Below are 16885 nucleotides of genomic sequence, written 5' to 3'. Positions count from 1 at the left end.
ATCCTTCAGATTCTCCTTGTCAGAAAAAAATCTGCCAGGGCATTCCTCACATCCTCCCCTGCTGCCTTCTTGGCATCCTCTTCATCCGCCGTGATTGCTCCCAGGGTGGGCGGCACAAAACGGCGCCTATATCGCATGCCCTCATCCAGGACCCTGCCCTTGGTCTCACAGATGTTGTGCAGAATGACACATGATGCAGGATGGGCACCACGTTCTCCTCTGCCACCAGCAGTGGGGCAGTGAGACAGCGCCATCTCGCCTTCAATCTGCCAAACGATCTCTCCACGGCCCCCCTCACGCGATTCAACTTCTTGTTGAAGAGCTTCTGTTTGGGAGTGTGGGGGGTCTTAAACGGTGTCATGAGCCACTTCCGAATGGGGTAGGCACAGTCAGCCAGTATCAGGGGCCCGATCTGCTGGCCTCTGATGTTGATGCTGGGGTTCCCTTGCACATAGATGCCAGCCTCCATGGCCTCGTAGATGAGAGAATTCCGTGCCACCCTGGCATCGTGGGCTGACCCATGCCATCCGAGCTCCACGTCCACGAACCTTCCTGTGTAGTCACATGTCCCTTGCAGGATGACAGAATAGGAGCCCCTTCTGTTGACATAGGCATTCCTCAGCCCCAAGGGTGGTATGATCAGGCAGTGGCACCCGTCCATGAGGCCAACCACTTGTGGGAAGCCGCGGCGACCAAAGGCATCCATAATCTGTGGGGGAAAGAAAGGGAGAGAAACAGAGGAATTGAGATGACAACTCTTTTACACGTGCGCAATTGCACCATAGCAAGAACAGCAAATGTACAATGAGGGGGTGACACTTGACACAGAATATCACAGAGCTGCCAAAGATGAAAGGGAAGGTGGTCTGGCTGTCCCTACCTCACGTGCGTTCCCCAGGTACACGGTCCGTGACAGCAGCAGCTTCTCCATGGCCAGGGCAAACTCCACCACGATCTCCCCCACGGTGGCAACGCCAGTCCCAAACAGCGCCCCCGTCGCAATGTAGCTGGACTTGTGTGCCAGTGAAAAGACACCAATGGCCACTCTCTTCTCCACCGGGATGGCTTTCCTCATCACTGTGTCTGCCTTCTCCAGTTCTGGGCGCAGGATGCCCACTAGCCTGTGGAAGAGGGCACGGGGCATTCGGAAGAAATGCCTCCATTGCTCATCAGACCATATGGTTGACACAAAGTTGTCCCACAAGTCTTGGGATGCAGGGACCTTCCAGCATCGGCGGAGGCGTGCCACTCTGGCCAGGGCCATGGCACCGCCAACAGTAGCCTGATGAAGTGCTATGGCAGCCACTGCCGTGCGCTGTTCTGTGTCATCATCATCATCACTACTGCTGTCATCCAAGTCTACAGCTGTTATGGTGGTGGATGATGGGACCTCCATTGCAGCGGCAATGGAGGCGCAGGGGCCGGAGAGGGCGGAGGGGGCAGAGGAGGCGTAGGAGGCGGAGAAGACGGCGGTGGCACTGGCGACAGCTGTGGCTGTGGATTGCAGCTTCAGGAAGACCACAGGGAACAAAGGAGAGGAGGCGTCCTCCGAGGCGGCGGTATAGAAGCTACGGGTCCGAAACGGCCCCAGGTGAGGCGTCTTCACTGCCCCCCGTGTGGAAGCCCCAACACCTGAAGCACGTCCCCGGGGCGGGCGGTCTGGAGGCTCCGTATTCAGCAGAATACACCTCCAAGACGTCTTCTCCTGCCCGTCTGTATCCCGCCGGTGAAAGTCTGGAAATAATGCCCTATGAGGAAGCTAGATGTGTTTATCCTAGGGAAGAATAGGTTAAGAGGTGACATGATAGCCATGTTTAAATATTTGCAGGGGTGTCATACTGAGGATGGAGCAAGTTTGTTTTCTGCTGCTCCAGAGACTAGTACATGTAGCAATGGATTAAACTAGCGGAAAAGAGATTCCACTGAAACATTAGGAAGAACTTCCTGATGGTAAGAGCTGTTTGACAGTGGATCACATTAGGGGTTGGTGGAATCTCCTTCTCTGGATGTTTTAACATAGAGACTGGATGTCCATCTGTTGGGAGTGCTTTGATTATGTGGCAGAAATGAATTGGACTGGATGGTGGCAGAAATGAATTGGACTGGATGATGCAACTCTTTTATTGTTGTTGTTGTTGTGTGCCTTTAAGTCTTTTCTGACTTATGGCGATCCTAAGGCAACCCTATCATGGAGTTTTCTTGCCAGGATTTGCCTTCCCCTGAGGCTAAGAGCATGTAACTTGCCCATGATTACCCAATGAGTTTACATGGCCAAGTTGGGAATTGGACCCTGATCTCCAGTCATAGTCCAGCACTCAGACCACTGCACCATGGTGACATTCTTGCATACCAACTCCATATTAACACTTATAATGAGAGGAAAATTTGTGGCCAGCTAAGGCTGGCATAACAGCTACTGCTGTTCTTGGCCTGGGGTAATTTACATGTTATGCCCATCCTGAGATCTCTGTATTGGCTGCCAGTGAACCATTAAGCTCAGTTCCAAGTAGGGATATAATTCTTCTCTAAGTTTCTTCATGAAGGTAGTGACAAATAATTTCAGCAATTTCCTTCCCAGTGTGAGAAAATCTTCAAATCGTCACAGGTTTTCACAGGCTATTTGCAGCTTGGGATTTGTTCTTTGCAAAATTTGCATTTGGTCATTTTGTGCAAAAGCAGCATCTTCTGTACAGAAGACATTTTCTATATAGAAAGTAATATTTCAACACAGAAATATTTATTATTGCATAGAAAATGCTGTTTTCTTTGCAAATCAATCATGTGCAAATTCTAAACAGAATAAATCCCCAGTTGCCACATTAACTGTGTAGAAAACAGCATTTTGGCTTGTGAATTAATATTTTATGCACTGAAATATTATTTTCCACACTGACAATGTTGTTTCCTCAACAAATATGTTTTCCAAGCATTTTATGGATATTTTGAATATTCTTTCCATCCTTAGTTCAAACTTGGCAATAGCACTCAGTATGGAGCCTTAAATGGCTCAGAATCCAAGAAGGTAAAAGGTACCTGATCCAGTGGCAACTCACTTGAAATCAGCCAGGGAAGCTCTGTTTGTGGTGCCACAGAATAATGATCTTTAGGCCTATTGCATATAACAGGGCTTTCTTGGTGGTGACATATCAATTATGGAAGTCTTCTTCCAGAGATCCAGTTGTTCCCAATACTTGTTTTTTGGTGCAGGTTAAAATATACCTATTTGTACAATTTTGCAGTTATACCCAAGTGTTTAATTTGTATCTGACTAGTGCTTTTTCTATTCCTTTTAATTCAGTTTACCGATGTTTGCCATTTATAATTTTAGTAATTTGGTAGTTTGAGATATGTAATTTGTGAGTTTAGATTTATGATATATGCAATCATTGCCACTTGCTGTTGTGCATGTGACAATATAAATTCAAGGACTTGACTTTTGCACACAAAGCAAACTGTCAGGTGGTACTATTCAGAAAAGATGAAATAAATATTGCCTTCCATTACACACCATTAATGTGTGGTAGTCACTGCCACACATTATAGGAATGGTCAATAGCATAGGTTCACCACCATAAGCTATAGTAATGGCCAGTAGCTAAAAAGGAAATTAGACAGTTTCATGGATATAAATCTATTGATGCGTAATAGTCATAATGAACCTCCAGATACAGAGGGAGCATATCTCTGAATATAATTGCTAATGTCAACAGTAAGGGGGATGTTTATTCTCTCTGTTGATGGTTGTTATGTTTCATCATTACTTTAAAGCAGGGATAGACAACTATGGCCATCTAGATGTTTTTGAACTGTAACTCCCCAAGTCCCCCACTGTTGGTTAGAGTGGTTAGGACTGACAGATGGGACCTGTAGCCCAAAAACATTTCAAGAGCCACAAGCTGCCCATCCTTGCTGTAATGACATCAAGCCAGCCAGTGGTGAGATCTGATCAAGCAGGGCTCGTCATATCTTCTTAACAACTTGGAAATATCCCACCAGACCAGAGCCTAAATCTCTTGACATCTTACTCCTGCCATATATATTCTTTATACGATATAGAAATTGCTTGGATATTGCTGTTCAGAGGTTCAATTCACATTGCAGTGAAAATCCAAGTATATACATTTTATTCACTTACATACCAGCAAGAGCAATTCCCAGTAGAAGAGGGCATATAATTACGGCTAGCCGCTTGAGTATTATTATTAGGAAATGTGAATGTAATACATGGGTAAAAGGTTAAGCAAATGTGTTGTATTTAGACTAGGGGCCAGTACACTGCAGGTGCATAAAGTGTTACTTTTCGATAAATTTGATTGCCTGCTTTGCCAAGAGGCTCACTGGGTGGTCTTGGCAAGTCACTTTGTCTTTCTATAAAATATACCTCACATACAACATAATGGGAAAAGGAGGTATAGATTTTAAAATATAGTTTTTGTTTCTTCCAAATACTTTTACTAACTGCAATGATGCTTCCAGCAGAAGAGTCCTGCTGGGTTAAATGAAAGGCCAGCCTAGTCCAGCATTCTCTCCATACAGGAGCGAGATGCAACATGGAGCACTCACAAGAGGCCATTAATACAGTAACACCTACCTGCTTATGTTTGCTAGCAGCTGGTATTCAAAGTCATACTGTCTCTGATACCGGAGGTAATAACTGAATATAGCTATCACAACTCAAAGCTGGTACAGTGCTGTTATGTGTCTGATAAAAATCTGTTTAACAGCAAAATTGCTTTATGGTTACAAGAATGATGTGTATATCTTCAGCTATGCTGGAATATTTTATGGCAAATAAATGGTTACTCCTAGCAGCACAAATCAGCACTCTCATTCGCTGCTGCTTGCATGCCAACATAACCAGAGATTTAAATATCTGTTGTAGACATTATGGCTCATATTGCTACAGTTGATAGAAGAATTTGTCCTTTATGGGTTAAACTAGATGGGTTTCTAGTGGTCATCTGGAGCACACTTCTTTAATTTGTGATTTTTCTTATTAAAAAGGCGAGCGACAATTTCTCAACTATGAACATTCTGTGTTATATCTTTAGCTTTGTTAGTTTTAAGCATTCAACTGTTTGAAATATAATTAATGAATTTACATAGTGCCTTCTACGTATACATTGTTCTTTACAGAGAATAGTTTTGAAGCACATTGTTAAGAATCCAGAATCGTGTATTTTTATTTTGATTGGCACTCTTTGAATGAATGTTCTCTCCCTTTGTATGTTGTTATTTCACACACAGGCATGCACCCACCCCCACCCTCACAGTGTTTTGGCACTAAATATTTGATTGCTTTAAAACATATGGCTTCCTCTAAGGGTATATCAACTGTCATATTAAGAATTTGCCTTGGGAGATATGTCTATTCTTCTAACATGAACTTCCAGTGAAAATAAATACCTCTGCAATGAACAGTGTAAATTATATGCAATCATACAATGTAATAATAAACAGGAAGCCACAGCATCTGTGTCTATGACTAGGTTCTCAGGAGGCTTTTTGCATTCAGCTGTACTAGCAGCTTTGTCTTTGTGTGTGTGTGTCTCTGTGGCTCTATAACCATCTCAGACAGATTGCTGCAGGATTGCTGACTCCTGTGTGGAACAGATTGGACTGATTTTGCTTTTGATAAGTGATGAGTCTGATCAGTTCCACAGCTACCTTATATGTGGATTGCATCCTCCATGCATATTCCCCTTAGAAGCTGGCCACATCACATCTGCAATGAAATGTAATTTTCAGTTGAAGTAGTTTTCAAAGTGGAGGCTTCTAGTAGTAAAGCCACAAGTCCTATTCTTCCTTCAGAATGAGGACAAACAGTAACTTTATCTCTCTTTCCCTTAGGACAGAAGAGAAGAATTTTTATTCCTCCAGATGTTTTTTTTTTACTAAAATTTTCCACAGTTCCTTGCTCTTGGCTATGGTGGGTTGGCTTTCTGGAGTAAGTCCAAAACATCTGGAGGGCCAAGGTTTTCCCACCTCTGCTTTCGGGCATCTAATATTTTCCTTTAAAATTTAAAGGACCTATTTCATGTTTTGCTTTTTGTTGTGTTGTGTTTTATTTTGTTTTTTGCTGCTTAAAGCAGAGGTTTAACAGTAATAATGACAGCTACAACACCTGATACTTTCCTTTAAAATTTAGAGGACCTGTGTTTTTGTTCTTGTTTTTGTTTGCTGCTTGAAGCAGAGATTTAGCAATAATAATGGCAGATACAAATATTTTGTAAGAAAAAAAAGTTTCCAGTGTGTGTTGTACTGGTATGGTTCAGGGATACGTCCCTTGTAAACATACTACTCTGGCTGATTTGAATGGTAAAAATATTGGCCTCGCTTCCATTACTATCAGTTTTCCTACACAGGGATAATGTTACTTTTGGCATGGGAGGGGCGATGAATATCTATTGTTATGTCCCTAATGTGGTTCTAGGCTACTTCAATGGAAGTATAGTGTCTAGATTGAGGGAAGTAATAGTACCACTCTATTCCACTTTGGTCAGGCCACACCTAAAATACTATGTCCAGTTATGGGCAACTTAATTCAAAAAGGATGTTGAGAAGTTGGAGGGCAATGAAAATGGTGAAGGGTCAGAAAACTATGCCCTATGAGGAGCGACTTAGGGAGCTGGGTACGTTTAAGCCTGGAGAACAGAAAGTTAAGAAGTGATATGATAGCCCTGCTTAAGCATTTGAAGGGGTGTCATATTGAGGATGGAGCAAGCATATTTTCTGCTGCTCCAGAGGATAGGACCCAGAACAGTGAATCTCCAGGAAAAGAGATTCCACCTCAGCATTAGGCATGGCAGGGGGTTGGGTTGGATGGCCTTTGAGGTATCTTCCAACTCTATGATTCTATTATTAACAAGCATACTCAGTAGTGACAGATAGAGATCCCCTTTCCTTCCTAACAAATTTACTAGGTTATCCCAAAGGCATTTGAGGTAAATCATGAAGGTAGGTGTCTGTTACCTTTGCCAGAATTTCATTTCACAAAAAGCACACCACTAAGTTGGCCATGATGAAGAAAAGAGAATAACAATTCACATATAATTTTCAAGTGTGAATACATGCATGGCAATAAAGAAATAATGAGTATTTGAAATAGGAATGGTATGCATCACATCTTAGTAGGTAATACTGTGAGCCGTGTGCCTGGTCAATCTGCTGCCTAGGTGCCAACCCTTCCTGGGCAGCTTCAAGGCCCACCTCTCCCTTCTTGTAGTTCTTTATCTTTAAACCAGACTTAGACTCAACAGTCTTTCAAACACAGGAGTTTGTTCTGTCAAGGACACATAGCCCAGTCTACCCACCAATGTTATGGAAATGTTAAAAAGAAGGGGAAGTTGTCCATTGGAGGCCTTAGGGGAGGAACATGCATACACTGGAGGGCATCATCAGTATAGGAAACAGCTAGGACTTCAGTTTTCTTTATTTCAGAAGCTCAAACGAAGAGGAGAAAGAAAGAGCCTGTGAAGAGTGGAACGTATAGGACAGGTAAAAGCCAGGGATAGGGAGGGCTGACAAAGATAAGTTCATCAGAAAAATGCAGTTGAGTACATAATAAAATATGGTACATATGTAATAAGGTACAGTCAGTCCTCCATATCTATGTGTTCCTTTCCATGGATCCAACCATCCACAGCTTGAAAATATATCAAAATATATATAAATTCCAAAAAGCGAACCTTGATTTTGCCATTTTATATAAGGCACACCATTCTACTACACCACTGTATTCGATGAAATTTGAGTATCCACAGATTTTGGTATCCACAGGGGGTCCTGGAACCAAACCCCAATGAATACCAAGGGCCCACTGTAATGTAATAAAAGACAGTGCATAATGTAATGTAATATAATGTAATATAAGAGGCAGCCTAGTGTAGTAGTCTGAACATTAGACTAGGACTCTGGAGACCAGAGTTTGAATCCTGGCTCAGCTATGGAAACCCACTGGGTCACCTTGTGCAAGTCACACTCTCTCAGCCTCAGAGGATGGCAACAACAACCCCCCTCTGAAAAAACTTGACAAGAAACCTTGTGGTAGGGTTGTCTTAGGGTTGCCATAAGTTGGAAATGACTTGAAGGTACACAACAACAATAACATATGGAATACAGCTATAAATAAAACCATGTGAAATGAATGTATATTTATATTGGTGCTTTTAGATTTTATTTTGTAATATCCTTTTTTTAAAAAAAAAAAAAAGTCCTATGTTGTGCCTTGCCTTTCTTTGTGATTATGAGATCTTGTCATACTGGATTCCTAGTATTTTTCTACCAATCGTGCCAGGTGCTGAATCCAGTTCTGACAATCCAGTTGGAGGAAAGCAATAGATAAAAGGGAGGTTGTCCTTTTATGTGGGGAAGCAAAATAAGTGATAATCTGTTCTGTGTCCTTTAAGTAGCAGAAAACATGGAAAATATTCTTTTAATGTTCTATATTTATCAATGATTATATTTCCTTGTACTGAAAACAAATATGGATTATATTACACTATTATGGGAAGATAAAAGAACATACCAGAATAACAGATGTACTAGTTGCGTTTAGCAGGAAATTTCCAAGAACCAATTTGGATTGATGTGTTTTTTTCATTTCAAATAGTTTCCTTGTAAAATATTTCCTTGTAAAACACAAAGAGCCTTACAATAGTATATACAGTAGTTATAAATCCAGTAAAGTATTTGAAATCAGTACCCACTCGAACTAATTTGGAAGAGAGAAAGTTAACAACAATATAGCAGGAAATATGTTTTAAAAGGCCCAGAATTGTAATGAATGTTAAGAAGAGCTTATTTTAAAATGTAGGTAACCAGAAATGGGAAATAAGTTGGAAGGAAAAAATATAATAAAAGTATTTTAAAAGGGGGGCCAAATTTCTATCACACGCTTTCTGGAGTATTGAGGGCAGTTTGTAAAATGTTTCCTGGAATCATAGAGTTGGAAAGGCATTGAGTTTAGTGCTCTGCCCAGTGCAGGAAATCCAGCTGGAACATCCTCAGAAGTTAGCTGTCTAGCCTCTTTTCAAAGACATATAGATTCCCCTTGATTCATCTTTACAACAAACATGTTAGATAGGTTAGGCCTTAAAAGTTAGCTTCAGGGTGAAGGGAAAACTTTGAACTCTTTTTTCTTTCTTTCTGAAATAGGAGTTTGAAGTGCTTTCTGCAACAGTGTGCAGTGGAATAATATTTGGTATTAATTCCCATAGATCTTTGTTTTTCAGTCTTTGGGCCTCCAAAATTGTTGGACTTCTACTTTCAGGATCCCTGACCATTGGTTTGTTGGTTGGAGTTTCCGGAAGACAAAGTCAAAATATCTCAAGGACCAAAGATATGAGAGCCACTGCTATAGATTTATTTTTTATATTAAAAGAATACATTTACTCTTTACATGTAGTTGCAATTCTGTAGATTAACTGATCGTTTAGGAATGCTCTGGCTTCCTAAGAGAAGTCAGTTGCATGAGCCTTTTAAACTTGTTATGAAGAAGGATGCTTGCCAATCATATGACTGTTGGGTCAGATGCATAGGATCATGGTATTTTGGGACCTTAGAGGTAAGTGTACATTTGTTTCTTTTTGTGGCCAATTTGAATTCTTGCTGTAGTGAAATATTCAAACTCTTACTGTTCTGGTGTTCATATACTTTAACTTTTCTCATACCAGTTTTGTGGGTAATGTGATGGTGCAAGTGTTTAAAACTGGAAGGTGGAGACTTAAGTTGGAAAGAAATTAAACAGAAAACAAGGGGATGTCCCTTCAAATCCATGCTTGCAACAGTTAGGTTGTGCTTGATTCTGTCCAAAATTCTTTGCCAGTTTATTGAAGATTATATCTTTCCCCAATACTTTCTGAGTACCTCAGTGTTTGAAAAATGTTTTTGTTTATGAGTTGTTGTACATATCTTACAAATACATCTGTATTCTTCTTTGCTGTAGGTATGTTTCTTGTGCATTGGGATGCCCTTATGAAGGAAGTATTGCACCAGCTAAAGTTGCACAGGTAAGGCTACTTTAAAAAAAAAGAGGAGGGGCAAACCCTAGATATATGTGTCTGAAATGTGTCTCTGTACTGCATCTTCTGCAAGTACTGTACTTGCAGTTTCATAAATACTATAGGATCTGTTTCTTTATGAATAGAGATGACCAGAATCTTAAGATGACTTTTTTTTGTAATATCAATTTACTTATTAATGACAGAGTTTGAGCATAGGAGAGGAAGATACCTGAACTAATTAGAAGGCAGCAACATTTTAATCCAAAACATAGCAGTTCTTGAACTCCAGCATGTAGTTACTCCTCCAGATTGTCTCCAAGCCATTCACATGGAAAATGACATATCTAATAATCAACAATTTATCAAAAAAATCTTTTAAGCAATCAGAAGTTAGTGAGTAACCGCCATCTTTTGTTAGTGCTAGAAATGGCCCATTAGCAAACAAACAAGCAAAGGATTATAATTTCTTCACTTCATTATCACTCAGTAACATATTTGTTACACCTGCTATCAGATACATAAACCATGCTGTGCTTCTGCTCAGGCCAATACTTTGGATCAAAGCTTATAGGTAAAAGAAATTCAACCTTACTCTGTATTTGAGAAACTAATCTGCAGAAGCTAAGTACTAACAATAGTTATTATTGTAAAGCAAAATCCAAAATCCACACAAGAGTTATATCTTAATTGGCCAGCCAAAATGCACAACTCACACAATGCAAACTTTCAGAGCTCCACTGTGTTGTGTGTATATGTTCATTTTGGCTGGCCAGTTTTGGAATTATCTTATTTATTTTGCTCTATGGTCAGCACAGCTACCCCAGAATAGTTATTATTGTAATGGGCTGGTCAACAAAACAACAGCCATATGTACAAAAGAGAATTCAGCTATTTGAGCTTAAAATAGTTGAAACAATAAAATTAATTAAGATGGTAGTAACTGAGCTATTGTCTTTATTGCAACATTTTAAAAAATCCAACCAGTTCAATGACAAAGGGAATTGTGTTAGATGATGGTTTGCAGAGGCAATCAAAATAAGCTTAGAAGCTGGAATTGAATTTTTCAAGTGATATATCTTCTGAACTCTAGAACAGGAAAAGGGGAAAAATAGATCAAGGCTAACTGGTATCAACTGTTCAGTTTTTAATTTACTATTTTCCTTTGATTGAATTTTTGCAAAGAAAAAGGACTCAGAGAACCATGAGCTGACCCAGAAAAATAGAACATACATTTGAAGGACGAGTGCAAACTCAGGATCAATTAAGACATATTTCCTATGTCATAATAATAATAATAATAGTATTTATTTATAGCCCAATAACGAAGAATCTGGGTGGGTTACAACAGTAAAGAAAATGCATAACAAATAACAACAGCAATAAAAATAACAATGAAAAATGCATAAGAATTAACATAGCATATCAGTAAAGTACAAAATTAATCCCCAAAATACATAGCAAATAACAATAGCAATAAAAATAACATAGCAATTCACAATAGCAATAAATAGCAAAAAGAATACATAGCAAATAACAACAATCATAAAAATAACTATGAAAAATGCATGTCAATGAACATAGCAAATCAATGAAATACAAGGTTAATCTCCTTCTCAACCCCTCATCCCAATCCTAAAATAAAAGAATGTTAAACCATACACCTTCTTAACAATACACACTCTTAACTATTAAAAGATGTAGTGTACTTCTACTTGTTTCTATAGCCTCTGTTTTACCATTACTTTTCAGAGGCTATGATATTCAGAGGTCACAGCTCTCATTGAAACAACTTAGTCAGGACAGAGTAGGAAATCTCTAGCCCTCCCAATGTTTTGGATCTCCAAAAGCTCCATCCAGACTTGTTTGATATAAGGAACTTTTAGAATTGTTAATTCAAAATATTTGCAGACCAAATTCCCACCAAATCTAGTTCATTTAGTATGCAGTGCATCTCATCTGGATGAAGTCTATATATGAACCCTCAGAGAACTATGTTGGAGGATTTGAATTTGCAGACTTTGCACAACTTGGCTAGGCTTAAATATACTAATGACTTGTGAAACAGTAATATATGGATCAAACCTAAGAAACTGTTGGCAAATCTGGATTAGTTCATATGTTTTGTGCTTATCACTTGATTGATGTCTCTAGCGTCAAATGATAACTTACACATGCAGAATGTCATCAAAGGTCAGAGACTGAGAGTTTTTGTTTCATCCAGCATGGACACATATATAATGATTGCCATTCTTTTCACAGTGCTATCAAATGATGGTGTGGGAAACCTAGATGTTTTGGATTACAACTCTTTATTGGCTAGGGTTTCTGAAAGCTGTAGTTCAAAACATTTGAAGGACTTAAGATCTCCCACCGTTGAAGGAAACTCTCCATTAAAAGGCAGAAGCAAGGAGGCAGTGGTGGCTAAGATAATAATTACTTACCTCTGGAGGAAAAATAATAAGCAGTTCCTTGCATTGTACCCCAGATCCAGGAAATATGTTTTCTCTTTCTCTGTTATTGCAATTACAATACTACATATTTTAGTTTCTCAGAAACCTTCCATCTTATACTGCCTTTTGGCCTGAGTATCTGTTTACATGAACTTTATCACAGTACTTGTCTCAGAGCAGATATATGTCTTATTACTTTATATTTCTGAAGGAGAGCAATTTTCTGATTCAGGTGGTTTTCATGTAAAGCTGAGTGTGATGTATCTTTCAATATATGGGTGATGACAGGTTTTGTTGTGCTGTTCCCAAATTTCCTATTGCAATACCATATTGGATTCTGTTCTCCAAAAGTCCTCGGGAAGAGGCTCAAATAATCCCCCCCCCCCCTTTGGTCAATAAAAGCCCTCTTCAGCATTTCAGTAGGAATGCAACTTTTCAATGGAGAGCTTTTACAAATATACTCTATTTTTCTATCCAATGATGTTTTCCATAGCAGGGTTTTCAAATTCTGTTGCAGAGGGACTTAGAAAATAATGAACCATTCTCATTCCAAGAAATAAGAATAAAATATCCTGTTTTGCCCACATGCCAGCTCAGAAAGTTATGAAACGATTACATCAAACACATAACAATAACCATGGAGTTCGTAGTCCTTGCAGACTTTGAACAACACAGTTTGATCATCTTTGTGTTCTTTATCATTAGTTCAAATTAAACACAAAAGGATAAGACAAGGGGATTAAAGATGAGCACTACTGCCTCAGTAACTCTTAATCACACTTGTCTACTGCTGCACCCCTATCACTTCTGTGGTATAGTCTTTTTGTTTCCCTATTACTACCATGCTGGAGTAAACTATATTGCCCCAATAAGCTTAAACCACAAAAAGAAAAGGCACTAGGCAGATATCTCTTGAGTATAAACTAGGATGGAATTTTTTTGTTCTTGTTAACTACCCTCAAGTCAACCTCAATCTTTGGTGACTCCATGTAAAAATATATTAAAAAGTATATATATAGAAAGTAGTAGAAAGCAAATATTGTTTATGTGTGCAAAGCATTTACTCAGAATTTACATCATATACATAGAAACCTAGTATGTTGCAAATTCTGAGTAAACCTTTTCTTGTCTAGTAATATTTGTCTAGTATTAGGGTTTTTGGTTTATTTTTTTTTTTTAAATTCAGTGCCCAGAACGAAAACAAGGTAGCTGGAGGGAAAGCACTTCCTCTGTATGTAGAACAGATGTTTCATCTCCAGCTCCCATTGACCCACTAGTTATAAGCCACTGGATAAGGCTACGTTTAGGAGCACTTAGAAGTGTTACATCTGCAATAGCCTTCTATTGCAAAACCTATGAAAACTGAATGCTATGTTGTGTCCTGGAGGACATGTTTTCTTAAAGTACATTTTAAAACCTTACCCAGAAAAAAAGAGGAGGGATCCGAATCATATGCAAAGGAAAGATTGACTTGCATAGATATACTATTAAATGATGTCAGGCCAGGTGTCCATTTCACTATTAATTTTTTTAGCCCAGGCACTATAATGCTGAGTGGAACAAATGAGTCTTAAAACTCTTAAAATCTTGAAAGTACACAAACTTGTACAGTGAAGTCAGATCTCACAAATTCATATATGACTGGTTTTGTGAGTTTATGTGTTCTGTAATGTCAAAAAAAGTAAAAGGGGGAAGCAAACTACTTTGGGAGTAATGTGGAAAAATGAGGAAAACCCAATTAATTAATGCCTGGGTTAATCTCTGCTTTTCCTCAGAAATCCTTTATTACACATGTAAATTTTCTACTTCGTCCCATATTCTCTTGTGTGTGTATGATATTCTGTCTTTCCTTTTTAACCAGATCTCAAAAAGACTGTATGGGATGGGATGTTACGAGGTATCTCTGGGAGACACCATTGGTGTGGGAACACCAGGAAGTATGAGAAGAATGCTGGAATCTGTTCTGAAGGAAATCCCAGTGACTGCTGTGGCAGTCCATTGTCATGACACGTATGGCCAAGCTTTAGCCAATATCCTTACAGCTATGCAGGTAACTTCTAACGTCTGGTTTCCATCAATAACACTTCTCTCAGTCCCAATGTTATTGTAATTTTTATTTAGGTTACATTTATTGGCATGTCAGAATGTAAAAGGGGATGAAAACGAACACTGGTACGTACTTGCATCTGAATCATTTGGTGTAACTTAAGCAGGAATGAGCAGCTTCCTTAGAAATAAAATCTCTGTGGGATAGCTCTTCCTGGGCTAGAGAGACCCTGACATTGGGAAAGCCATAGTTCTGGGGTACAGCATATGTTTGAATGCCCCCAGGTCCAGTCCCTAGTATTTCCAAGTAACTGGATCAGGCAGTAGGGACTGGGAAGCTCTTCTGACCTAGATCCTGAACAGCTGCTGTCATTCACTATGTACATTATCCAACTCATTGTTATAAAATTTCATGTGCAGAACCTGGAAAACTTACTTTTAAGATCTATAATTTTCAGACTTGCTCTGTTAGTGTGACCAATTATTGTTTTTGCTGGAGAATTCTGGAGACTGTAGCTTTTAAAAGCTGCTTTTCCAAAGGGACTGTGTTGATACTTGCACCCATTTGATTGATTCCTTAAAAGAATGTCTGGACAGATAAGAGTGTACCAATATAGCAGTGACTCCCCTCTGCATCTGGTAATGTATGATTACCAGGTCGGGTACCAGTCTAGAGGATTATTATGTAGCTTGCAATTTGGCACTGTGCGGCTGATCACAAGAAACATGTGACACTGGACAACAGAATGATATGAAGGAGAAGCAAACGAAGATCAGGGCCCTACCAACAGCAGCTCTGTGGAGTCTGGCCCTTCTCTTAATAGAAAATTATTTGTTTCTTTCCATATTGCTTTCCTACAGCAACTAGTATTCAAACGTAGACTGCCTCTCAACATGACGATTTCATATGCCCATTGCATCTAATAGTAATTGATTGACCTGTCCTCCTTTGTGAATTTCTGTAATCCCTTTTTAAAGACATCTCAACAATTGACTCTCACCATGCCTTTCAGTCATTTACTGGTTGTGTGAAAAATTACTTTACAGATTTCAGGCAAGGCAGGAACTCTCTCATCCGAATACTTCCACTTTAATAAATTTCCTTGCACTGAGAAAACAAGTATGTCAAGCAGTAAGTTAGCCTGAGAATCAGGAACCTGGTATACTTGCTTTCAGTGAGCAAGAACATTATATAAGGAAAAACATTAATCAGTTGGGTTCAGGAAAGGTTTTCCCATTTAACTGTAGTGTATAAATGGCTCTTAAATATTTGTGTGTATGTGCCTTCAAGTTACCTGTTGTCTTATGGTGACTGTGTGAATGTCACAAGGTTTTCTTAGGCAAGAAATACTTAGAGATGGTTTTGCCAGTTCCTGACAGCCCTTTAGGGTATCTTAATTCCCTGGGGAATATTCTCAACCTGCTCCTCTGAATCCTCAGAGATAAATTTCAGTGGGTAGGACTGCTGGGCTTAAATAACTCAGACAAGTCCACCTCTCAGACTTGATCACCTTTGACAAGACTTTCATCATACTGAGTACACATTTATCAGTCTTTGGTGAGTCTTTCCTTATTCAGTATGTTTAGGATTACAGAATTAGTTGCACAAAAGGGCAGACATTAACTGTTTCTCCTGCCAGATAATTGATCTGTTAACAACCTGACATTTGTTTCCCCAGTGGGGAAATGGTTTTGTTCCCATTGCAGAATATTAATAGTTAACATATTTTCTTTCCCCCTGACACATACACATTTTGAGATTTCTTTGTGAAAAATTTATGGGTAGATGGAATAACCAGAACATTTTTTTGCACACAAAATAACCCATCAAAAACAAATAAATAAACATCTTCATTGCGAAGATCTATCCAGTTCACATCCCCTTCGAGGCCCATACCTATTACTGTTCAAAGCCAATGGCCTTAGAGACAGACTGGGGGCCTGAGGAGATGGACCAGGATAGCACAGGCTGTGTCTGTGCTATCTTGGCCCTGTGCTCACCTTGGTTAGTTCCTGGATTGGCACGGGGACAGGTGGGTGTTCATATACCCATTCCCTCACTGACCCAGGACTGAGATACTGGTGTGCCCCTTCCTTACCTTTGTGATGGTCGATCTGTCTGAGAAGCCCCCAGTCACCCTGTCTGATGTGTGAATGAAGTACCTGGACTGATCACCCAAAAGTTACAGAGGATGTGGGGGAGCGGGGGAGCCTGAGGATTGGGCCTGATCCTTCCCTGGGGTTTTTGGCCTGTGTCATCTGCACTAGATGACACGAGACTGGGAGGAACCCAGGTCATTTGGCCCATGCAAACAATCCCTAAGTTGTGTTTAGAACAGACCCATTGAAATCAGTGAGATTTCGGTTAGTCAAGATAATTTACCC

At 39.6% G+C, this 16885-nt stretch overlaps 1 protein-coding gene across 2 annotated transcripts in view; it reads left to right on the top strand.

The window, feature by feature from the left end:
* The window catches only part of HMGCLL1 (3-hydroxy-3-methylglutaryl-CoA lyase like 1), an 85443-nt gene that overhangs the window by 34032 nt on the left and 34526 nt on the right, over window positions 1-16885 (top strand). For both annotated transcript variants that reach the window (XM_089531139.1, XM_089531140.1), the window contains exons 6-7: window positions 9947-10010; window positions 14316-14504. In XM_089531139.1, coding sequence (XP_089387265.1) covers window positions 9947-10010; window positions 14316-14504 — 253 coding nt within the window. The remainder of the gene's footprint in view (window positions 1-9946; window positions 10011-14315; window positions 14505-16885) is intronic.

This window comes from Sceloporus occidentalis, unplaced genomic scaffold (assembly GCF_023333645.1).
Source record: "Sceloporus occidentalis isolate IW3139 unplaced genomic scaffold, rSceOcc1.0.p SCAF_6, whole genome shotgun sequence".
NCBI classification, from domain to species: domain Eukaryota; kingdom Metazoa; phylum Chordata; class Lepidosauria; order Squamata; family Phrynosomatidae; genus Sceloporus; species Sceloporus occidentalis.
Note: the sequence above shows the minus strand (reverse complement) of the source record. Positions and strands in the feature narration are given on the sequence as shown.